We start from the raw sequence: 26,386 nt of genomic DNA, 5'->3' as shown, positions 1-26,386 counted from the left end.
TCCTCCAGCATTTTGAGTGTGTTTCTTGGATTTCCAGCACCTGCATATTTTTTCTTGTTCGTGATTTAAAGATTAGCTTTATTTGCTGCAAGTGCATTGAAAAGTACCATGAAATCTGTTGCTTACATCACAGCCAAATCTGATGATGTTTTGGTGGCAGTCTGCAAGTGTTTCCATACATCAGGCATCAACGTAGCATGTCCAGAACTTACTAAACTTCACTTTCAAGATGAAGCCACACTCAGGTTGGAGGAACAACACCTCGTATACCATTTGGGTAGCCTCCAACCTGATGGCATGAACATTGACTTCTCCAACTTCCATTAATGCCCCTCCTCCCCTTCTTACCCCATCCCTGATTTAGTTATTTACCCCCCTTTTTTACCTCTCTCACTCTCTCTACCCATCACTCTTTGCCTGTTCTCCATCTCCCTCTGGTGCTCCCCTCCCCCGTTTTTTTCTCCTTAGCTCCTGTCCCATGATATTTGGCCAATCACCTTTCCAGCTCTTGGCTTCACCCCACCCCCTCCTGTCTTCTCCTATCATTTTGGATTTCCCCCTCCCCCTCCTACTTTCAAATCTCTTACTATCTTTTATTTCAGTTAGTCCTGACGAAGGGTCTCAGCCCGAAATGTCGACATTACTTCTTCCTATAGATGCTGCCTGGCCTGCCGTGTTCTACCAGCATTTTGTGTGTGTTACTAAACTTCACCGTCTGTTTGGAATGTGGGAGGAAACTGGAGCACCAGAAGGAACCCCATGCATTCACAGAGAGAAGATACAAAGTCTTTACAGACAGCAGCTGGAATTGAGCCTGTGTCATTGACTCAATGAGAAATAAAACTGTGAGCAGTTCTTTGAATGTGTATATTGTTCTTCCTCTGATATTGTGCCTGCACTCAGCCTTTTCTCATAAGAAATGCTCCCCAATCCAGGCAACATCCTTGTAAATCTCCTCTGCACCTTTTCTATAGTTTCCACATCCTTTCTATAGTGAGGTGACTGGAACTCAGCACAGTACTCAAGTGGGGTCTGACCAGGGTCCTATATAGCTGCAACATTCACTCTCAGCTCTTATACTCAATCCCACGATTGATGAAGGCCAATGCACCATACGTCTTCTTAACCACAGAGTCAACCTGCGCAGCTGCTTTGAGTGTCCAGACTGACTGGCAGAGTGGGTGGGGTGGCTCTGTTGGTGAGGAATGATATTCAGTCCCTTGCGAGGGGGGACATAGAATCAGGGGATGTAGAGTCAGTATGGATAGAACTGAGAAATTCTAAGGGTAGAAAGACCCTAATGGGAGTTATCTACAGGCCCCCAAACAGCAGTCTGGATGTAGGGTGTAAGTTGAATGAAGAGTTAAGATTAGCATGTCGCAAAGGTAATAATACAGTTGTCATGGGGGATTTCAACATGAAGGTAAACTGGGAGAATCAGAATGGTACTGGACCCCAAGAAAGGGAGTTTGTGGAGTGCCTCCAAGATGGATTCTTAGAACAGCTTGTACCAGAGCCTACCAGGGAGAAGGCAATTCTAGATTTATTGTTGTGCAATGAACCGGATTTGATCAGGGACCTCGAGGTAAAGGAGCCATTAGGAGGTAGTGACCATAATATGATATGTTTTAACCTACAATTTGAGAAGGAGAAGGGAAAATCGGATGTGTCAGTATTACAGTTGAACAAAGGGAACTATGGAGCTATAAGGGAGGAGCTGGCCAAAGTTCAATGGAACAATACCCTAGCAGGGAAGGCAGTGGAACAACAATGGCAGGTATTTCTGGGAATAATGCAGAAGGTGCAGGATTGGTTCATTCCAAAGAGGAAGAAAGATCCTAAGGGGAGTAAAGGGTGGCCGTGACTGACGAGGGAAATAAAGGACAGTATAAAAATAAAAGAGAAGTATAACATAGCAAAGATGAGTGGGAACCCGGAGGATTGGGAAGCTTTTAAAGAGCAACAGAAAATAACAAAAAAGGCAATACGCGGAGAAAAAATGAGGTACGAAGGTAAACTAGCCAAGAATATAAAGGAGGATAGTAAAAGCTTGTTTAGGTATGTGAAAAGCAAAAAAATAGTTAAGACCAAAATTGGGCCACTGAAGTCAGAAACGGGTGAATTTATTATGGGGAACAAGGAAATGACAGATGAGTTGAACAGGTACTTTGGATCTGTCTTCACTAGCGAAGACACAAACAATCTCCCAGATGTAATAGTGGCCAAAGGAACTAGGGTAAAGGATGAACTGAATGAAATTTATATTAGGCAAGAAATGGTGTTGGATAGACTGTTGGGTCTGAAGGCCGATAAGTACCTGGGACCTGATGGTCTGCATCCCAGGTACTTAAGGAGGTGGCTCTAGAAATAGTGGATGCATTGGTAATAATTTTCCAATGTTCTATAGATTCAGGATCAGTTCCTGCGGATTGGAGGGTGGCTAATGTTGTCCCACTTTTCAAGAAAGGAGGGAGAGAGAAAACAGGGAATTATAGACCGGTTAGCCTGACGTCAGTAGTGGGAAAGATGCTGGAGTCAATGATAAAAGAGGAAATTACAACACATTTGGATAGCGATAGAAGGATCAGTCCGAGTCAGCATGGATTTATGAAGGGAAAATCATGCTTGACTAATCTTCTGGAGTTTTTTGAGGATGTAACTATGAAAATGGACAAGGGAGAGCCAGTGGATGTAGTGTACCTGGACTTCCAGAAAGCTTTTGATAAAGTCCCACATAGGAGATTAGTGGGCAAAATTAGGGCACATGGTATTGGGGGCAGAGTACTGACATGGATTGAAAATTGGCTGGCTGACAGGAAACAAAGAGTAGCGATTAACGGGCCCCTTTTGGAATGGCAGGCTGTGACCAGTGGGGTACCGCAAGGTTCAGTGCTGGGACCGCAGCTGTTTACAATATACATTAATGATTTAGATGAAGGGATTAAAAGTAACATTAGCAAATTTGCTGATGACACAAAGCTGGGTGGCAGTGTGAAATGTCAGGAGGATGGCATGAGAATGCAGGGTGACTTGTACAGGTTGGGTGAGTGGGCAAATGTATGGCAGATGCAGTTTAATGTGGATAAATGTGAGGTTGTCTACTTTGGTGGCAAGAACAGGAAGGCAGATTACTATCTAAATGGAGTCAAGTTAGGAAAAGGGGAAGTACGACGAGATCTAGGTGTTCTTGTAGATCAGTCATTGAAAGCAAGCATGCAGGTACAGCAGGCAGTGAAGAAAGTTAATGGCATGCTGGCCTTTATAACAAGAGGAATTGAGTATAGGAATAAAGAGGTCCTTCTGCAGCTGTACAGGGCCCAGGTGAGACCCCACCTGGAGAATTGTGTGCAGTTTTGGTCTCCAAATTTGAGGAAGGACATTCTTACTATTGAGGGAGTGCAGCGTAGGTTCACAAGGTTAATTCCCGGAACGGTGGGACTGTCATATGTTGAAATATTGGAGCGACTGGGCTTGTATACACTGGAATTTAGAAGGATGAGAGGGGATCTGATTGAAACATATAAGATTATTAAGGGATTGGACACACTGGAGGCAGGAAGCATGTTCCAGCTGATGGGTGAGTCCAGAACTAGAGGCCACAGTTTAAGAATAAGGGGTAGGCCATTTAGAACAGAGATGCGGAAAAACTTTTTCACCCAGAGAGTGGTGGATATGTGGAATGCTCTGCCCCAGAAGGCAGCGGAGGCCAAGTCTCTGGATGCTTTCAATAGAGAATTAGATAGAGCTCATAGATAGCAGGGTCAAGGGATATGGGGAGAGGGCAGGAACGGGGTACTGATTGTGTATGATCAGCCATGATCACAGTGAATGGCGGTGCTAGCTAGAAGGGCTGAATGGCCTACTCCTGCACCTACTGTCTATTGTCTATTGTACTCGGACCCCAAGATCCCTCTGATCCTGCACACTGCCAGGGGTCTTACCATTAATACTATATTCTGCCATCATATTTGACCGACCAAAATGAACCACCTCACATTTATCTGGGTTGAACTCCATCTGCCACTTCTCAGCCCAATTTTGCATCCTATTAATGTCCTGCTGTAACCTCTGACAGCCCTGCACACACTATCCACAACACCCAAAACCTTTGTGTCATCAGAAAATTTACTAACCACTTCCTCATCAAGGTCATTTATAAAAGTCACGAAGAGTAAGGGTCCCAGAACAGATCCCTGAGGCACACCACTGGTCACCGACCTCCATGCAGAATATGACCCGTTTACAACCACTCTTTGCCTTCTGTTGGAAAGCCAGTTCTGGATCGACAAAGCAAGGTCCCCTTGGATCCCATGTCTCTTTATTTTCTCAATAAGCCTTGCTAAAATGCATATAAACTACATCTACTGCTCTACCTTCATCAATGTGTTTAATCACGTCCTCAAATAATTCAATCAGGCTCGTAAGGCATGACCTGCCTTTGACAAAGCCATGCTGACTATTTCTAATCATAATATGCCTCTCCAAATGTTCCTATATCCTGGCTCTCAGCATCTTCTCTATCAATTTACCAACCATTGAAGTAATACTCACTGGTCTATAATTTCCCGGACTATCTCTGCTCCCTTTCTTGAATCAGGGAACATCTGCAACCCTCCAATCCTCCTGAAGCTCCCCTGTCCTCACTGAAGATGCATAGATCATTGCCAGAGGCTCAGCAATCTCCTTCCTCGCCTCCCACAGTAGCCTGGGGGTACATCTCATCTGGTCCCATCCAGAAGACTTACCCAACTCGATGCTTTCCTAAAGCTTCAGCAATGGAAGTTTTTTACAATGGGATAAAGTGTAAACATGAAAATAAAATAATAAAAATAAACATGGAACTAAAAGACAAACTGTTAGTTCAAAGCAAGGTTAAATAAATAGGTTGAGCTGGAGTTTGAGAGAGATGGTTTAAATTTAAGAGACCTGCGGAACAAGACCTGAGAGCTCGAGCAGGATTATAAAACGGAAGCGATTCTCTGATGTATCCGATCTCAGACTGTTATCCACGCTCTGCTTTACTTGCGGCTGCAGTTGTTTGGTTGGGTTTGCGTGAAGGGTGCTGGAGTACCGCTGCATTCAGCTACTGTAATTGATTTCGCTGGTTCTTCACCCACATAGTGCGCCTCCGGTATGAGTTCCGCGTTCTTTGCAGACTGCCCGCGCAACGCTACTGTTGCGTATCAGGCGAAAGCCAACGATATGGGCGTGCTCACCCCATTGTGACGGGACAGTAGCGGGAAGGAGTCACAATTGTCCTTGAGCAGAGAGAGAGAGCGGGGTAGGAGATCGGGCGGAGGTCGAGACTCGTGGACCCATTCGCCTTTGTAATGAGCGAAGTCGAATGGTTGGATTTGGAACTGGCTGCTGGTGTCTAGCGACACTTTGAGGTGGGTGGTTGCTGGGAGCGGACCGAGAGGAATGGCGCTCCCCCATTGCCGCGTGGCTGAAGGCGAAAAGGCTGGTGGTTAGCCTCGGGGAGTTGGACCCTCCACCACAACGTAATGGAAACATTACACGAGAGTTCCGAGTTCAAGGGCCCCATGCGGCCGATTCAAGACCAGGCTGAATCTCAACAAGAATCTCAGTGGCAAAACATTACCAGGTTCTTCGGCAAGAGGAATGAATCACTGTCCAATGCCGCCAGCTTCCCAAAGTACAAATTCTCCTTCAAGAAAGAATACGTTTACAAAATTAACCAGCAGATCCTGTCTAATATCTCCACCAAGGCAGGCTCCGTCTATCCTTACATCGACCAGGATGAGTCTGCAGACAACATCGTGACCCAGTTCTTCGTGTCGACGGGTTACAGTTACCGGGGGCTACTGTTCCCCACCTTAAACCACTCCTTCAGATCTAAGGAGCTGGAGAAACTGTACCAAAGGTACTTCGCTCGCCAGCGGCGGAATTCTGTCGTGGTGATGAACTTGATAGACTGCTTGACCAAGCTCACCATTCTGATGGTGTATTATTTCCTATTGCCCCAGCTGATCGAACCCCTGAAGAGTGGGCTAACGGGCCTCATCATCCTCTTTTCAGCAATGCTGTGTTTAATGGTCCAGGCCGGCAAGGATGCCATCTCGCACAACTACCTGCAATACATTGGCCTCGCCACCTGGTTCTACCAGACTCTACAGATTCTCCTGGTGGTGGGGGTGGGCTTGGAGACCAACGAGACGTGGTACATTCTCTACATTGTGTTCGGCACCTATACCATGCTGCCTCTGCCGCTGCTCTGGAGTATCCTAGCTGGTACCCTCTCATCAGTCGGCCACCTACTCGTCGAGGGATTCCGCTACTCACAAGGTGTAATTTTCATTCACCAGGTACCTGACGGCGCTTTTGCTTTTGTGTCTCATAGCACAGAAAATGACCCATTTGGCCCACCCAATCCATACAATCCCGATCTTTATCCTTGTTCCACCATCTGCCCCTGGACAATATCCATCCATGCCCTTCCTATCCATGTACTTAATTAAACCTCTTAAATGTTGCAATCAAACCTGTATCCACCACTGTCTTTGGCGGCTTGTTCATTGACTGTATGCGAGAAAGGCACCCAGTGCTCCAAATTGGCCTCAGCAAGATCTTATACAACTTCAGCATAACATCCCAACTTCTGTGCTCAATACTGACTTATAAAGGCCAATGTACCAAAAGTCCAACCATAAAACTGCAATAATTCATACTTGTTAAATTAAATTAAATTCCATCCTCCATCTTTCAGCACATTTTCCAGCTGGCCCAGATTATGCAAGCTTTGATAGCATTCCTTGTTTTCTATTAAGTCCTCAGTCTTGTTATCCACATATTTGCTGGCCCAGTTTACCACATTATCATCCAGATCATTGATAAATGGTAAACAACAAAGGATTCAGCACTGATCCCTGTGGCACATCAACAGTTCACTGATAATAGGCCTTCAGTCACAGAGGCAACCATTTACTACCACTCATTGGCTTCTCCCACAAAGCCAATATGGAATCCAATTTACTACCTCACCCTGAATGCCAAGTAACTAAATATTCTTGACCAGCCTCGTATGTGGGACCTTGTCAAGAGCCTTGTTAAAGTGTGTGTAGACTCAAACGTTCAAAGTAAATTTGTTATCAAAGTACATAAATGTCACCATATTCAACCCTGAGATAAATTTTATGGTGGGCATACTCAGCAAATTTTTTGAATAGTAATTAGAACAGGATCAATGAAAGACCAACCAGTGTGCAGAAGACACAGTATGTTAAGTTCTTGACACAATATGTAGATAACCCTACAAGAGGAGAGACTGTACTTGATTTGGTATTGGGAAATGCACCCGGTCAGGTGTCAGATCTCTCAGTGGGAGAGCATGTTGGAGATAGTTTTCATAATTCTATCTCCTTTACAATAGTATTGAAGAGAGATAGGAACAGACAAATTAGAAAAGTGTTCTATTGAAGTAAAGGGGATTATGAGGCTATCAGACAGGAACTTGGAAGCTTAAGAGCAAAAGGATAGTAAGGGATAAAATTGGTCCTCTTGAAGATCAGAGTGGTCAGCTATGTATGGAACCAAAAGAAATGGGGGAGATCTTATATGGGTTTTTTGCACCTGTATTTACTAAGGAAACTGGCGTGAAGTGAATGGAAATAAGGCAAACGAGTAGTGCGGTCATGGAACCTATACAGATTGAAGAGGAGAAGGTGCATGCTATCTTGAGACAAATCAGAGTAGATAAATCCCCAGGACCTGACAGGGTATTCCCTCGGACCTTGAAGGAGACTAGTGTTGAAATTGCAGGGGCACTGGCAGATATATTTAAAATGTCGGTATCTATGGGTAAGGTGCCGGAGGATTGGAGGACAGCTCATGTTGTTCCGTTGTTTTAAAAAGGCTCTAAAAGTAATCCGGGAAATTATAGGTCGGTAAATTTGACGTCGGTAGATGGTAACTTATTGGAAGGAGTACTAAGAGATAGGATCTACAAGTATTTAGATAGACAGGGACTTATTAGGGAGAGTCAACACGGCTTTGTGCGTGGTAGGTCATGTTTAACAAATCTATTAGAGTTTTTCGAGGAAGTTACTAGGAAAGTGGATGAAGGGAAGGCAGTGGATGTTGTCTACATGGATTTCAGTAAGGCCTTTGACAAGGTCCCGCATGGGAGGTTATTTAGGAAGATTCAGTCGCTAGGTATACATGGAGAGGTAGTAAATTGGATTAGACATTGGTTCAATGGAAGAAGCCAGAGAGTGATAATGGAGGGTTGCTACTCTGAGTGGAGACCTGTGACTAGTGGTGTGCCACAGGGATCAGTGCTGGGTCCATTGTTATTTGTCATCTATATCAATGATCTGGATGATAATGTGGTAAATTGGATCAGCAAATTTGCAGATGATACAAAGATTGGAGGTGTAATGGACAGTGAGGAAGGTTCTCAAAGCTTGCAGAGGGATTTGGACCAGCTGGAAAAATGGGCTGAAAAATGGCAGATGAAGTTTAATACAGACGAGTGTGAGGTATTGCACTTTGGAAGGAAAAACCAAGGTAGAACATACAAGGTAAATGGTAGGGCACTGAGGAGTGCAGTAGAACAGAGGGATCTGGGAATACAAATACAAAATTGCCTAAAAGTGGCGTCACAGGTAGATAGGTTCGTAAAGAGAGCTTTTGGTACATTGGCCTTTATAAATCAAAGTATTGAGTATAAGAGTTGGAATGTTATGGTGAGGTCGTAAAAGAGGCCAAATTTGGAGTATTGTGTGCAGTTTTGGTCACCAAATTACAGGAAGGATATTAATAAGGTTGAAAGAGTGCAGAGAAGGTTTACAAAGATGTTGCCGGGACTTGAGAAACTGTGTTACAGAGAAAAGTTGAATAGGTTAGGACTTTATTCCCTGGAGCGTAGAAGAATGAGGGGAGATTTGATAGAGGTATATAAAATTATGATGGGTATAGATAGAGTGAATGCAAGCAGGCTTTTTCCACTGAGGCTAGGGGAGGAAAAAACCAGAGGACATGGGTTAAGGGTGAAGGGGGAAAAGTTTAAAGGGATCATTGGGGAGGCTTGTTCATGCAGAGAATGGTGGGAGTATGGTTTTATATTGCTGTATTTCTACACTATTCTTGGTTGGTGCGACTGTAACAAAACCCAATTTCTGTCGGGATCAATGAAGTATATCTGTCTGTCTGAATGAGCTGCCAGATGAAGTGGTAAATGTGGGCTCACTTTTAGCATTTAAGGAAAACTTGGACAGGCACATGGGTGAGAGGTGTATGGAGGGATATGGGCCAGGTGCAGGTCAGTGGGACTAGGCAGAAAAATGGTTTGGCACAGCCACGAAGGGCCAAAAGGCCTGTTTCTGTGCTGTAATGTTCTATGGTTCTTAAATTGGAAAAGATGTTCTCAGGGAAAGGTATGGAAGAAATGTGGCAAATGTCCAGACAGGGGATATTTGTGTGGAGTTCTCCATAGGTACGTTCCAATGAGACAGGGAAGTTATGGCAGGGTACAGGAACAGTTGTGTCCAAAGGCTGTAGTAAATCTAGTCAAGAAGAAAAGAACAGCTTACGATAGGTTCAGAGAGCTATGTAATGTTAGTGATCTAGAAGATTATAAGGCTAACAGGAAGGAGCTTAAGGAGGAAATTAGAAGAGCCAGAAGGGGCCATGAGATGGCCTTGGTGGGCAGGATTAAAGAAAACCCCAAGGCATTCTACAAGTATGTGAAGAGCAAGAGGATAAGATGTGAAACAATAGTACCAATCAAGTGTGATAGTGGAAAATGTGTATGGAACTGGAGGAAATAGCAGAGGTACTTAATGAATACATTACTTCAGTATTCACTATGGAAAAGGATCTTGGTGATTGTGATGACTTGCAGCAGACTGAAAAGCTTGAGCATGTAGATATTAAGAAAGAGGATGTGCTGGAGCATTTGGAAAACATCAAGTTGGATAAGTCACCGGGACCAGATGAGGTGTACCCCAGGCTATTGTGGGAGGTGAAGGAAGAGATTACTGAGCCTCTGGCGATGATCTTTGCATCATTAATGGGGATGGGAGAGGTTCTGGAGGATTGGAGGGTTGCGGATGTTGTTCCCTTATTCAAGAAACAGAGTAGAGATAGCCCAGGAAATTATAGACCAGTGAGTCTTACTTCAGTCTATAAGTTGATAGAGAAGATCCTGAGAGGCAGGATTTGTGAGCCTTTGGAGAGGCATAATTATGATTAGGAATAGTCGGCATGGCTTTGTCAACGGCAGGTCGTGCTTTACGAATCTGATTGAATTTTTGAGGTTCTGACTAAGTACATTGATGAAGGAAGAGCAGTAGATGTAGTGTTTATGGATTTCAGCAAGGCATTTGCTAAGGTAACCCAAGCAAGGCTTATTGAGAGAGTAAGGAGGCATGGGATCCAAGGAGACATTGCTTTGTGGATCCAGAACTGGCTTGCCTACAGAAGGCAAAGAGTGGTTATAGATGGTTCATATTCTGCATGGAGGTCGGTGACCAGTGGTGTGCCTCAGGGATCTGTTCTGGGACCCTTACTCTTCGTGATTTTTATAAATGACCTGGATGAAGAAGTGCAGGGATGGGTTAGTAAGTTTCCTGATGACACAAAGGTTGAGGGTGTTGTGGATAGTGCGGAGGGCTGTCAGAGTTTACAGCAGGACATTAATAGGATGCACAACTGGACTTAGTAGGGGCAGATGGAGTTCAACCCAGATAAGTGCGAGGTGGTTCATTTTGGTAGGTCAAATATGATGTCAGAATATAGTGTTCATGGCAAGACTCTTGGCAGTGTGGAAGATCAGAGGGATCTTGGGGTCTGAGTCCATAGGACCCTCAAAGCAGCTGTGCAGGTTAACTCTGTGGTTAAGAAGGTATTGGCTTTCATCAATCATGGAATTGAATTTTGGAGCCAAGAGGTAATGTTGCAGCTATATATGTCTTAAGGGGGGTGGGGGCGCTGAAGGCAGACCCAAATGCAAGACACAGACACTTAAGTACTAGGAACTGGACTGGACTAGAGTTTGGGACGGGACAGAACACAGACTAGGAGCTAGGACAGAAACACAGACTTTGCTAGGAAAGTGGAACCAGGACAAGGAGCTGGGAAGTCGGAGCCTGGGCTTGGACTCTGAGCCAGAGACTGGACAAGGACCCAGAACCTGGGTCTTGACTTGGGCTCGGACCCCGGAATTAGGTAAGGACATGACTTGGCTGCCAGATTAGGTGTGGAACTGCTGCACAGGACAAGGCACAGTTCCTTTGACAAAGTTCCACATGGAAGGTTAGTTAAGAAGGTTCAGTCGTTAGGTATTAATGCTGGAGTAATAAAATGGATTCAACAGTGGCTAGATGGGAGATGCCAGAGAGTAGGGGTGGATAATTGTTTATCGGGATGGAGGCCGGTGACTAGCGAGGTGCCTCAGGGATCTGTTTTGGGCCCAATGTTGTTTGTAATATACATAAATGATCTGGATGATGGGGTGGTAAATTGGATTAGTAAGTATGCTGATGATACTAAGGTAGGAGGTGTTGTGGATAATGAGGTGGGTTTTCAAAGCTTGCAGGGAGATTTATGCTGGTTAGAAGAATGGGCTGAACGTTGGCAGATGGAGTTTAATGCTGAGAAGTGTGAGGTTCTACATTTTGGCAGAAATAATCCAAATAGAACATACAGGGTAAATGGTAGGGCATTGAGGAATGCAGTGGAACAGAGAGATCTAGGAATAAGAGTGCATAGTTCCCTGAAGGTGGAGTCTCATGTAGATAGGGTGGTGAAGAAGGCTTTTGGAACGCTGGCCTTTATAAATCAGAGCATTGAGTACAGAAGTTGGGATGTAATGTTAAAATTGTACAAGGCATTGGTAAGGCCAAATTTGGAATATTGTGTACAGTTCTGGTCACCGAATTATAGGAAAGATATCAATAAATTAGAGAGAGTGCAGAGACGATTTACTAGGATGTTACCTGGGTTTCAGCACTTAAGTTACAGAGAAAGGTTGAACAAGTTAGGTCTCTATTCATTGGAGCGTAGAAGGTTGAGGGGGGATTTGATCGAGGTATTTAAAATGTTGAGAGGGATAGATAGAGTTGACGTGAATAGGCTGTTTCCATTGAGAGTAGGGGAGATTCAAACGAGAGGACATGATTTGAGAGTTAGGGGGCAAAAGTTTAAGGGAAACACGAGGGGGTATTTCTTTACTCAGAGAGTGATAGCTGTGTGGAATGAGCTTCCTGTAGAAGTAGTAGAGGCCAGTTCAGTTGTGTCATTTAAGGTAAAATTGGATAGGTATATGGACAGGAAAGGAGTGGAGGGTTATGGGCTGAGTGCGGGTAGGTGGGACTAGGTGAGATTAAGAGTTCGGCACGGACTAGGAGGGCCGGAATGGCCTGTTTCCGTGCTGTGATTGTTATGTGGTTATATGGTTATATGGCACATGGTCTGGGCAAGAACCTTGACTTGATCTTGGAGAGAGGGAGAGAGAGAGAGAACACAGAGCCAGGACCCCTCCTTAGGAATAGGACATAGGACCAGGACTCATACACAGAGACAGCTCCCACACAAGGTAGCAGCAAACAGCCAGACCTACCTAACAAAGGCATGGACACAGAGATAGTTCCTTATCTAGACACAGTAAGGCTCCACTCTCACTCTAGCAGTAGAACTTGACAGCAATACAGACAAGGCCCCAGGCAAAGGCTTCAGGAGGAGGGAAAGGGAGCAGTCCAGTAAAAATGAAGCTGAACCCAGGAGCTATTTATGTGGCCAGCCCAAAATGAGAATCAGGTGCCTCTATTAGAGCACTCAACAGAGCAAGGGAAAACCAGAAAACCCAGAATAAGGAACAATGGACTGGACCGTGAACCAGAATATGGACTTCACAGACTGGACCATGACAATATAGGACCCTGGTCAGACCCCACTTGGAGTACTGTGCTCAGTTCTGTTTGCCTCACTACAGGAAGGATGTGGAAACCATAGAAAGGATGCAGAGAAGATTTACAAGGATGTTGCCTGGATTGGGGAGCATGCCTTATGAAAACAGGTTGAGTGAACTTGGCCTTTTCTCCTTGGAGCAACAGAGGATGAGAGGTGAACTGATAGAGGTGTATAAGATGATGAGAGGCATTGATCATGTGGATAGTCAGAGGCTTTTTCCCAGGGTGAAATGGTTGCCACAAGAGGACACAAGTTTAAGGTGCTGGGGAGCAGGTACAGAGGAGATGTCAGGGTTAAGTATTTTACGCAGAGAGTGGTGAATGCGTGGAATGGGCTGCCGGCAACAGTGGTGGAGATGGATACAATAGGGTCTTTTAAGAGACTTTTGGATAGGTACATGGAGCTTAGAAAAATAGAGGGCTATGGGTAAGCCTAGTAATTTCTAAGGTAGGGACATGTTCGACACAACTTTGTGGGCCAAAGTGCCTTTATTGTGCTGTAGGTTTTCTATTTTTGTACAACAAACACAAATAGAAATAAATAGCAATAAATAATGGGAGCATGAGAAAATGAGATAAAGTCCTTAAAATGAGATTATTGGCTGTGGGAACATCACAGTCGGTGTAGCTGTCCCCTTTAGTTCAAGAGACTGATGGTTGAGGGGTAGTAACTGTTCTTGATCCCAGTGTTGCAAGTCCTGAGGCACTTGTATCTTCTACCTGATGGCAGCAGCAAGAAAAAAGCATGGCCTGGGTGGTGAGGATCTCAGATGATGGATGCTGCTTTCTTCCAATAGTGTTTCATGTTGATATGCTCAGTGGTTGGGAAGGCTTTACCCATGACATACTGGGCCAAATCCACTACCTTTTGTAGTACTTTCCATTCAAAGGCATTGGTGTTTCGATATCAGACCGTGATGCAGCCAGTCAATACACACTCTAGAAGTTCGTCATAGTTTTTAGATCTCTTGCTGAATCTCTAGAGGTGCTGCTGTGTTCTCTTTACAACTGCACTTACACACTGGGTCCAGGACAAATCCTCTGAAATAGTAACACCTATGAACATAAAGTTGTGAACCCTCTCCACCTGTAATCCTCTGTTGAGGAGTAGCTCATGGACCTTTTAGGTTTCCCTCTCCCGAAGTCTACAGTCAGCGCCTTGATCTTGCTGACATCGAGTGAGAGGTTGTTATTATGACACCACTCAACTAAATTTTTAATCTCCCTCCTGGATGCTGATTCATCACCATCTTTGATTCGGCCCACAATCAGCAAACTTGAATATGATATGGAAGTGTGTTTAGCCACTCCGTCATAAATGTAAAGTGAGTAGAGCAGGGGACTATGCACGTAGCCCTCTTGTGCACCTATGTTGATGGAGATCGTGGAGGAGCTGCTGTTGCCAATCCAAAGAAGGTTTTGAGGCCACGGTCTTGGAGCTTATTGATTAGTTTTGAGGTATTGAATTATTCGTTTTGATGGTATTGAATGCTGAGCTGTGTGTCCACCGAGTTACCTCGCCTAATTGGGATCCTGCCAAACCTCGCTCTATTATCATTCGCTTTTATGACTATCAGATTAAAGAACAGATCCTTCGTGAATCAAGGAAGAAACACATATTACAATTTTGTGGTCAACAGTTTCGGATCGTTCAAGATTATCCACCGGAAGTTTTAAGAGCTAGATAGGCTTTTAAAGAGGTCATGTCTGATCTTTTTAAGCTTGGCTGTCGCCTTTCTCTCAGAGATCCGTGTAAACTCAAGGTTACTACTTCTGACAATAAGGTTTCTTGGTTTACGAAGCCTGAAGAAGCTAAGAAATTTTTACATAGTCTCCATGCTTAAATTCAACCTTCAGTTGCTTTATGCTAAATGTTTTAATTTCAGGTGTTCAATCAAGTAATTGGCGCTTTGTTGATAACAAGGTTTCTTGGTTTTACGAAGTTTTAATCATTTGTTTGATTAAGTAACTGGTGCCTTGTTATCTTTCAAACTATGCAAAATATGCAGGCAGACTGCATCCATTTTCTCTTTTGTTGTTTTCCGCCTTTATATGGGTCCTCTAATGTTACTTTCTCCCAGCTCTTTTTAAACAAAACGTTATATTCTCTTAGTGTTATTTTTATTTTTACCTTCCTTTTAGTAATTTGACTGAAAGTAATTATGTAGTGTATACATGTAATTACTGAGGAATAGGGTGTTTTGCTTTACTTTAAATTCATTTGACTTTTCCTATCTTTTGATTATTTATACACTTTTCGGTCTTTTACTGTTTTTCAGTAGTATACAATATTCTATTGCTGGTTTTTGGTTTTTTTCAATATTTTACATTTTGTCATTTTGTTTTTTTTCTCCCTTGAATGCTTTAAATTAGCCATGTAGGAAGTTATCTAAACCGCTTCCTTTTCTAATTATTTTCTATTTGTTTCTTTACTTCTCTTTTTTTTGCACCTGCGAGTATATGTTGTTTTACTTATTGATTTTCCTTATCTGTCTTTACTTTTTACCGAGACTAATACTTATATTTTCCCATGGTTTTTTCTCATAAATAGTGAACTTATTTACTTTGATATTTTGTTTTTGTGTACATATATTTACAATCGTGTATTCAGCACAGCTATACATATATATTTTTTGGAGCTACCGGAGTTTTGGGTTGGGAACGTTAGAATTAGTCTTCAGCCTCCCTTGGCTGATTTTTCTCTTGGGGGGAGGGAGGGGGGAAATGGGTTCTTCCATAAAGCTGATTGGAGGTTTTTACTGTTTTTTTTATTCGCTATCTACATGTCTGTGATTACCTTTTATACATTACTAAAGGATACTTGATGGATTCTTTTATTAAAAATGTGAAAGGTCTAAATAACCCTGTTAAACGAAATAAGATTTTCTCTTATATCAGGAAACTTAAACCTCGTATAATTTTTCTCCAAGAAACCTATATTAGTAAAGATGATATTTCACGCTTTTTCAAAGGATGGAAGGGTATACATTTTCACTCACCCTCTCAATCTAGATCGAGAGGTGTCTCTATCCTGTTTGATCAGAATGTATCTTTTATTCAACATAATGTAATTTCTGATACAAATGGGCGCTTTGTTATTGTTTCGGGTAGTCTTGAGAATAAACTAATCGTATTTGCGAATGTATACGCTCCAAATACAGAGACTCCTTGTTCTTTGAATGTCTTTTCTCTTTTCTGCCTGATCTGAATCAGTATTCCTTAGTGATGGGTGGAGATTTTAATTTTTGGCTTGACCCTATATTAGATCGCCCCTGTCACTAATAAATCAGTCCTACTTTTTAAATCTTTTCTATTTCAATGTGGTATTCTCGACGTGTGGTGTTTTTTACACCCCCAAGAAAAGGAATATTCATATTTCTCTCAGGTTCATCATATGTACTCTTGGATTGACTACTTTTTTATAGATAGAATCTTGCTTCCACTGGTTCGATCCTGTAATTATAAGGAGATTGCTTTGTCTGATCACGCACCAGTGCTTCTGGCTTTAAGATTACTTGTTTACTCTGTACCAAATAGAAGTTGACGTTTTAACTTATCATTGTTATCTGATAAAAAATTTCTGAAGTTTTTGGAAAACCATATTACTTTTTTCTTTAAAGAAAATTTTAAAGGAGATACTGCTGGTACTATAGTCTGGGATACTTTTAAAGCATATATTCGTGGAGAAATTATCTCTTACTCTACCTATATAAAGAAAAAAGCTGACAAAGAAAGATCTGATTTAGCAGCGATATTAAAAGATCTTGATCGAAAGTATGCCCTATCTCCAGATCCAACTATATATAATAAGCGTATTGAAATCCAATCCAAGTATAATCTTCTGCTGATTTACCCAATTGAATGACAGCTGTTGAGAGATAAAACTCAATTTTACATTCACAGGGATAGCACTGGTAGTTTATTAGCCAATCGCTTAAAATCTTTTACAGTTAATCGTCAAATCACAGAAATTTTTTAAAGATAATGGTACTAAGATATCTGACCATTCTGAAATTAACAATGTATTTAAAGACTTTTACCTTAAGTTGTATCAGTCTGACTCTTCTTTAGATGATACCTATATGAATGCTTTTTTCAGTAATATCAACATTCCTACATTGTCTGCTGATAGCCTAACACAGTTAGATTAGCCTATTTCCAATGAAGAAGTGGCTGAGACTATACGTGCTTTACATTCTGGTAAGACCCCAGGACCTGATGGCTTTCATGGGGAGTTTTATAAAACTTTCACTACGTTACTTACACCTTATTTATCCTCTGTTTTATCAGAGTCCTTTAAATCAGGTAAACTCCCTCAATCTTTTTATGAAGCTTTTATTTCTCTTATTCTTAAAAAAAAATAAAAATCCAGCTGAATGTTCTTCATACAGACCGATCTCTTTATTAAATGTTGATGCAAAAATCTTATCCAAAATCTTAGCTCGAAGACTTGAAAATATTTTACCATCTATTATATCACATGACCCACCAGACAGGATTTATTAAAAATCATTACTCACATTTTAGTATATGTCGGTTATTGAATGTGATATATTCACCATCCAAAAAAATATCAGAGTGTATATTATTCTCAGATGCAGAAAAAGCCTTTGATAGGATTGAGTGGAATTATCTTTTTAAGACCTTAGAAAAGTTTAATTTTGGGCCTAATTTTATTCGATGGGTTAAATTAATTTACTTGTCTCCTACTGCTCAGGTTATTACTAATTCTCAAATTTCTAAGCCCTTTAAATTACAGCGGGGAACTAGACAAGATTGCCCTCTTAGTCCTTTACTTTTTGCTTTAGCTATAGAACCCTTAGCAATAGCATTTCGAGAATCTAAGGACATTTCTGGTATGCTAAGGGAAGATATGACTCATAAAATTTCATTATACGCTGATGATATTTTACTTTTTATCTCTAACACTGAAACTTCTTTACCTTATGTTCTTTCTTTAATTTCCCAGTTTAGTTCTTTTTCAGGATATAAGCTGAACTTACATATGTTACGAACCCCGTAACTGGGTCACTTACCAGCAAAGATAGAGAGGTCCGTTGAAGTCTGATGGTACTATTTTTAACAGTATTTATTGATAAAAATACACAAAAATAATATCGATGCAAACATACAGATAATATACGTCGTCAATACTAAATCTAAAAGTGCAGGTATAATAATAATCAATAAGAAATAGCTCTATCGTTGTCTAGGGGATAATGTATTGTCCGATGGAAATATGAAAGTCACTTTAGTTCATTCAGGCTGCAGCTTTTGGTTGGAGAGAGAGACGGATTTTTAGAACTTGCCAGTTTTTCCTTTTTATGATGTCGATCCTTCGAAATTTCGTTGGTGGCCTCTTCTTTAGCTAAGCCGTTCTTCCGTGGTCGGTCCCGCCAATTCCTTGGCAAATGGAAAAGGATGCACATTGGCCCCCACCGGCTGTCGCTATTAAACGCTGTCACAGGATTTCTAGCGTTTCTCCTGGTGCGGCTGAAGGAGTTGTTCCCCAGACCCTCTTTTATCCTTACTCACGGGGTCTCAGATGTCAATCAGGTTGGGATGATTCCATCCCCCAACCAGCCCACTCTGGTCATTCCCTGAGGGCTTCAATGAATAGTACAGTACTCAATACACAATTCCATCTCCAAGAGACAATAGTCGTTATCAATTGTTCCGCCTTTCTGGGGGCCAGGACACATTCCAAACCCTTGTGGATTCTGCGTGTCTCTCTCTCATTTCCTGGGTCCCAGACCTGAATTAATAGCGATCTTGCGATTCTCAAAAAGGAGGGGGCTACTTTGTATCCTTCGGCCCCTCAGAGTTGTGGCACATTCGTAACACATAAAAGTGAGTTATTTCCTTTAAATGACCTGATGTCATCAAATGCCAAATTTCCGTTCCAAGTTGTTACAAGTCAATTTACATATCTAGGTGTAACAATTACTAAAAATTTCAAGAATTTATTTAAAGAAAACTTAAACCCCTTATTGAATTATGTGAAAAAGACGCTTTCCTAATGGTCTCCTCTTTCTTTATCACTAATTGGCCGAATTAATTCGATTAAAATGAAGATTCTTCCTAAATTTTTATTTCTTTTTCAGGCCTTACCTATTTTTATTCCTAATACCTACTTTGATTCTTTAGATTCAATTTTAACATCTCATATTTGGAATAATAAGCAAGCTCGTTTAAGTAAAGTTTACCTACAAAGAAATAAAGAGATGGGTGGATTAGCCCTACCCAATTTTAGGTTTTACTACTGGGCTGCCAATATAAGGAATATTACTTTCTGGTATTATTATATTTATCGTAAAGATTGCCCATCATGGGTCTCCTTAGAAGTTAATTCTGTAAAAAATTCCTCTATTGTCTCTCTTCTTGGATCATATTCTTCTTTTTCAGCAAATAAAATAACAGATAACATAATTGTTAAGCAAATTTTAAGGATTTGGACTCAATTTAGGAAATTTTTTGGTTTAGCGAATTTTTCATTATCATCTCCCATTCTCCTTAATTATTTTTTTTATCCCTTCCATGATTGACAAAGTCTTTAAGGATTGAGATGAACTAGGTACTAAATGTTTTTGGGACCTGTTTATCTCAGGATCTCTTGCTTCATTTGACCAATTGTCAGCTAAATTTGCACTACCAAAAACACATTTTTACAGATATCTTCAAATTAGAGATTTCTTACGTTTCCAATTAACTGCTTTTCCTATAGGTCCTGATAAAAATTTACTGGATGATCTTTTAAATTTAAAACCTTTTGTTAATGGTTCTATTACCGGTATCTATAACTTGTTGATTGAATCTAGACAAGACTTTTTAGATAAAATAAAAAAGCTTGGGAGGATGACCTAAATTGTCAGATTTCTGATGAAAGATGGAATAAAATTCTTAAACGGGTTAATAAATCATCTTTCTGTGCTCGTCATTCTCTTCGACAATTTAAAGTGGTTCATAGAGCTTACATTTCTAAACAGAAGCTGTCCAGTTTTTATCCGAATGTTTCTCCACTTTGTAATAAATGCAACTCTGCTGATGCCTCTTTAATTCATATGTTTTGGTTTTGCCCTAAAATTGAACAGTTTTGGCGGGAAGTATTCCATACCTTCTCACAACTTTTTAGGGTCCAATTTGACCCAAATCCCCTTACTGCCTTGTTTGGTATTATTGCAGATGAAGATATAACTTTAAATACTCCTAACCTACAGGTTTTAGTTTTTACCTCTCTTTTAGCAAGGAGAGCAATCTTGCTTAAATGGAAGGAGTCTACCCCTCCTATACATCTTCTATGGCTACGTGATATTATGTCTTATTTAAATTTAGAGAAGATCCGCTGCTCAGTCTTAAATTCAAAACAATCTTTTTATGATATCTGGGGACCTTTCCTAAATTACTTTTCCAATTTATAAAGTTTAACAGTGCACAGACTTTTATGTATATTTTTATCTTCTCTTCTTAAACGAATATGTTTTCTTTTCAAATTTATCCATTATCATCCATCAGCTTTTTTCTTTGGTAGTTGATAGGGGGTTGACTTTTTTTTAATATAAAAAAATTCTTTTATGATATATGACCTTTCTTTAAATTTTTGATTACAGAGTGGTATACCTTTATGTGTTATGCTATAATATTTTGATCAATTTTATTACAATATATGAATGTACACAAGTTATGTTGAGATGTATCTATGTGTTGCACTGTAAATCTTGTTTTTTTTCCTTCTGAATAAAAATATTGTAAAAAGAAAAGAATGCTGAGCTGTAGTTGATAAAGAGCATCTTGATGTATGCATCTTTGATGTCCAGATATTCCAGGATTGAGTGAAGAGCCAATGAGATGGCATCTGCTGTGGACTTGTTGTTCTGGTAGGCAAATTGGAGTGGATCCATGTTGCTTCTCAGCAGTAGCTGGTATGTTTCATCAACAGCCTCTCAAAACACTTCATCAGTGTGGATGTAAGTGCAAATGGGCAATAGTCATTGAGGAAAGAAACTATCCTCTTCTTCGGCACCAGTATATTTAAAGCCTGCTTGAAGCAGTTAGTTACTACACACTGCCAAAGCAAGAAGTTAAAGCTCTCAGTGAGCACACTGGCCTGTAGGTCAGTACAGACTTTAGTACATGGCCATGTACCTCATCTGGTTCAGATGCTTTCCATGGATTCACCCTCCTGAAGGCAGCCCGCACATCAGATACTGAGATCAAAGGATTGTCAGGAGACATGGGGGTTCACAATGGTCCTTTCATGTTCTGACTGTCACAGTGAGTGCAGAAGGCATTGAGCTCATCTGGAAGTGAAATCCTGAAGTCTCCCATGTTGCTTGATTTAGCTTTGTAGGAGGTTACAGCATTCAAACCCTGCAACTGATGTTGATTATCCTTCATTGATTCATTTCATGTTTGGTCTGGAATCTCCACTTCATCTGGGAGATGGCTTCCCAGAGATCATACCTGCACCTCTTGGTCTCCAGACTTGAATGTCTCAGATCTGGCCCTCAGCAAATTTCGGATCTCATGGTTCATCCAGGGCTTCTAATTGGGGAACTTTTCTGTAACCTTCTTGAAAAGCTCTAAAAGATTGGTTAGACCTAAAACACACAAAACTATCTTGCCTATTCCTAATCAGCCCCTGTCTATGCAAATGATTGCATATCTGGTCCCTTAGAATACCTTCCAAAAGTTCATTCACTTACTGGCCTATAACTTCCTCGCTTGATCTTGGAGCCTTTCTTGAACAATGGAACCTGAGCTATCCTCCAGTCCTTTGCCACCTCACCTATGGTTAAGGACGTTTGTCAGGGACTCTGCAATTTCTGTACTAGCCTCCCACAAGGTCCAAGGGGGCACCTTGTCAGGCCCTAGGGATTTATCCATCCCTAGAGCAAGGGGTTTAGATGGGGTGGAGTTTGTTAGGTGTGTTCGAGAAGGTTTCTTGACACAATATGTAGATAAGCCTACAAGAGGAGAGGCTGAACTTGATCTGGTATTGGGAAATTAACCTGGTCAGGTGTCAGATCTCTCAGTGGGCGAGCATTTTGGAGATAGTGATCTCAATTCTATCTCCTTTACCATAGCATTGGAGAGGGATAGGAACAGACAAGTTAGGAAAGCTCCCCAATCCAGGCAACATCCTTGTAAATCTCTTCTGCATCCTTTGTACGGTTTCCACATCCTCGATACAGCCTTGTGGAGCACCAGTGTTTAGAATAAATGTGTTTGTCAGCAAATCAAGGATCCACTTGCAAAGAGAGATGTTGAGTCACAGGTTTAAGTGGTTGCTAGAAAAGCAGAACTGTAGTCAATGAACGGTGTCTAAACAAAGATGTATTTATTCTTCATATGCTCCAGAGATGAGTGTAGGGCTGGGAGATAGCATCCACAGTAGATCTTTTTTGACAGTTGACAAGTTGCAATGACTGAGTTTGTCTGGGAGGCTGGAGTTGACCAGCCTCTCTAAACAATTCATGAAGTCAGTGCCACAGGGTTGGAGCTGTTATGGGATGTTACCTTATTTTTAGACCATAAGAACATAAGACATAGGAGGAACATTAGGCCATTTGACCCATTGAGACTACTCCATCATTCCATCATGGCTGAATTTATTAACCCTCTCAATCCCTTTCTCCTCCCTTCTCCCTGTAAGCTTTACAGCCCTGACTAATACAGAACCTATCAACATCAACTTTAAATATACCCAATATCTAGGCCTCCACAGCCATTTGTGACAATGAATTCCACCTACTCACTACTGTCTAGCTAAAGAAATTCCTTCTCACCTCTGTTCTAAAGGAATGTCCTTTACCTGAGAATCCTCCACTTTAGGAAATATCCTCTCCACATCTGCTATATCTAGGCCTTTCACTATTTGATATATTTTAAAGAGATCACCCCTCATTGTTCTAAACTACTGCGAGTGCAGGCAGGCTCAGAGCTATCAAAAACTACTCATATGATAATCTATTCATTACCAGTAGCGTTCCCTTGAACTTCCTCTGGACCCATTACAACGCTAGCATATCCTTTTTGAGATAAGGGGCCCAAAACTGCTTACTGTGCTCCAAGTGCTGTCTGACGAAGGCCTTATAAAGCCTCCGCATTGCAATCTTCTTGTCCTCTCAAAATTTTCCTTTGGTTCCAGGATACTGAAAGAAGGTAGGAACCTCAGACTGAAGCAGGGAGAGGTTAATAATATCAGGAGCATCCCTCGTCAGCTAATCTGCACAGGATATAAAGATACAGTCAGAGACACATCCAGGCTAGATGCTTCCTGCAGACTCACTCTCTTGAAGTCTGGTCTTATATTCACAATGGTGACTTGGATGCAGGAGCATTGGAGGCTGCCGGGGTGAGGAGTGACTTTCCATTCCTCTTCTTTCCAAAATGAGCATAGAATTTATCAAGCTCATTGAGAAATTATGGATGCTGTCTGACCTTGTTTTACATACTGTGTATGTTACAATATGTCAGCTGTGCTGGTCTGGTCTGAGACCCCATTTTAGAGTGGTCTTGCCTTGACGCATCCCTGCTAGGTTTACGGAGTTCATATCTGATTTGTCATCAAGTCATAGATTCATAGAAAAGTACAGCGCATAATCAGGCTCTTTGGTCTATCTAGTCCATGCTGAGCCAATTAAACTGCTTAATCCCATCGACCTGCACTGGACCATACACTTCCAAACCCCTTCCATCCAGGTACCTATCCAAACTTCTCTTAAACTTTGAAATTGAGCTCGCATGCACTACTTGTGCTGGCAGATCGTTCCACACTCACCACCCTCTGAGTGAAGAAAGTTTCCTTCATGTTCCTCTTAAACCATAGAACCATAGAACATTACAGCACAGTACAGGCCCTTCAGCTCTCTATGTTGTGCCGACCCATATAATCGTTAAAAAGTGTATTAAACCCACACTACCCCATAAATCCTCTATTTTTCTTTCATCCATGTGCCTGTCCAAGAGGCTGTTAAATACCCCTAATGTTTTAGCCTCCACCACCATTCCTGGCGTCATTCCAGGCACTCACAACCCTCTGTGTAAAAAACTTACCCCTGATGTCTCCCCAAAACTTCCCTCCCTTAATTTTGTACATATGCCCTCCGGTGTTTGCTATTGGTGCCCTGGGAAACAGGTACTGACTATCCACCCTATCTATGCCTCTCATAATCTTGTAGACCTCTATCAAGTCCCCTCTCATTCTTCTGTGTTCTAAAGAGAAAAGTCCCAGCTCTGCTAACCTTGCTTTATATGACTTGTTCTCCAAACCAGGCAACATCCTGGTAAATCTCCTCTGCACCCATTCCATAGCTTCCACATCCTTCCTATAATGAGGTGACCAGAACTGGACACAATACTCTAAGTGTGGTCTCACCAGAGATTTGTAGAGTTGCAACATGACCTCTCTTGAACACAATTCCCCTGTTAATGAAGCCTAGCATCCCATAGGCCTTCTTAACTACCCTATCAACCTGCACAACGACCTTGAGGGATGTATGGATTTGAACCCCAAGGTCCCTTTGTTCATCCACACTCTTAAGTAACTGACCATTAATCCTGTACTCAGTCTTCTGGTTTGTCCTTCCAAAATGCATCACCTCACACTTATCCGGATTAAACTCCGTCTGCCATTTTTCTACCCAACTCTGCAGCCTGTCTATATCCTCTTGTAATCTTTGACAACCTGCAGCTCCATCCACAACTTCCCCAATCTTCGTGTCAACCGCAAACTTATTCACCCATCCTTCCACCTCTACATCCAGGTCATTTATAAAAACCACAAATAGCAGGGTCCCAGGACAGATCCCTGTGGCACTCCACTATTCACCGACCTCCAGGCAGAATACTTTCCTTCCACAACTACCCTCTGCTTTCTTTCTTTAAGCCAGTTTCTTTCTCCAAACAGCCACTTATCCCCTGCCTCATGACTTTCTGACTTTTCAAACTTCTCACCTTTCACTCTTAATCCAATATCTCTAGTTGTAGTCTCACCTAACCTCAGTGGAAAAAGCCTGCTTGCATTTATCCCATAGAACCATAGAACATTACAGCACAGAAACAGGCCCTTCATCCTTATTGGCTGTGCCGAACCATTTTTCTGCCTAGTCCCACTGACCTGCACCTGGACCATATCCCTCCAAACCCCTCTCATCCATATACCTGTCCACATTTTTCTTAAATGTTAAAAGTGAGCCCACATTTACCACTTCATCTGGCAGCTCATTCCATACTCCCACCACTCTCTGTATGAGGAAGCCCCCCCAATTTTCCCTTTAAACTTTTCCCCCTTCACCCTTAACCCATGTCCTCTGGTTTTTTTTCTCCCCTAGCCCCAGTGGAAAAAGCCTGCTTGCATTCACTCTATCTATACCCATCATAATTTTATATACCTCTATCAAATCTCCCCTCATTCTTCTACACTCCAGGGAATAAAGTCCTAACCTATTCAACCTTTCTCTGTAACTCAGTTTCTCAAGTCCCAGAAGCATCCTTGTAAACCTTCTCTGCACTCTTTCAACCTTATTAACATCCTTCCTGTAATTCGGTGACCAAAACTGCAGACAAAACTACAAATTCGGCCTCACCAATGTCTTATACAACCTCACCATTACATTCCAACTCTTATACTCAATACTTTGATTTATAAAGGCCAATCTACCAAAAGCTTTCTTTACTACCCTATCTACCTGTGATGCCACTTTCAATGAATTATGGACCTGTATTCCCAGATTCTTTAGTTCTACCGCACTCCTCAGTGCCCTTTCGTTCACTGTGTAACACTTCCTCTGGCTGGTCCTACCGAAGTGCAACACTTCACACTTCTCCGCATTAAATTCCATGTGCCAATTTTCAGCCTATTTTTCCAGCTGGTCTAAATTCTGGTAGCTGGTCCATGATAACCTTCCTCGCTGTTCACTACACATCCAATCTTGGTGTCATCTGCAAAATTGCTGATCCAGTAATCCAGGTTATCATCCTGATCATTGATATAGATGACAAGCAACAATGGATCCAGCTCCAATCCCTGTGGCACTCCACTAGTCACAGGCCTCCTGTCATAGAGGCAACTACAGGTTGTTCCCGGGTTACGAACGAGATCCCTTCCTAAGTCTGTCTTTAAGTCAGATTTGTACGTAAGTTGGAACAGGTACATCTGGTCTTATTTAGTGTCAGTTAGTCACTGTATATAGTATATATTTTACCTTTCTATGCAAATAATGATAAATCTAACCAAATTATCAATAGCCTTTCCATTGCAGTAATTAAACCACTGCATTGCTTAGTAATAATTGTATCTTTCATCGGGCCAGGGCTTTTCACATGCTCCATTATTCTCACTTTATCCTTTAAAATTGTTCCAATCGTTGACCGACTGTAGCCTAATGCTTTTCCAATGACCGATGGTGTTTCACCTCTTTCCGATTGCTTTATTATTTCCACCTTATTTTCAATAG

General features: G+C 41.7%; 1 protein-coding gene across 1 annotated transcript in view; it reads left to right on the top strand.

Annotated features, from left to right (window-relative positions):
• Positions 1-5,504: 5,504 nt before the first annotated feature.
• The window catches only part of LOC140729913 (adenylate cyclase type 8-like), a 177,415-nt gene continuing 156,533 nt past the window's right edge, over positions 5,505-26,386 (top strand). Inside the window, exon 1 of the mRNA XM_073050085.1 lies at positions 5,505-6,326. Coding sequence (XP_072906186.1) covers positions 5,505-6,326 — 822 coding nt within the window. The remainder of the gene's footprint in view (positions 6,327-26,386) is intronic.

This window comes from Hemitrygon akajei, chromosome 7 (assembly GCF_048418815.1).
Source record: "Hemitrygon akajei chromosome 7, sHemAka1.3, whole genome shotgun sequence".
NCBI classification, from domain to species: Eukaryota; Metazoa; Chordata; class Chondrichthyes; order Myliobatiformes; family Dasyatidae; genus Hemitrygon; species Hemitrygon akajei.
The sequence above is the reverse complement of the archived record's forward strand: the minus strand, read 5'-3'. Positions and strand labels throughout refer to the sequence as shown.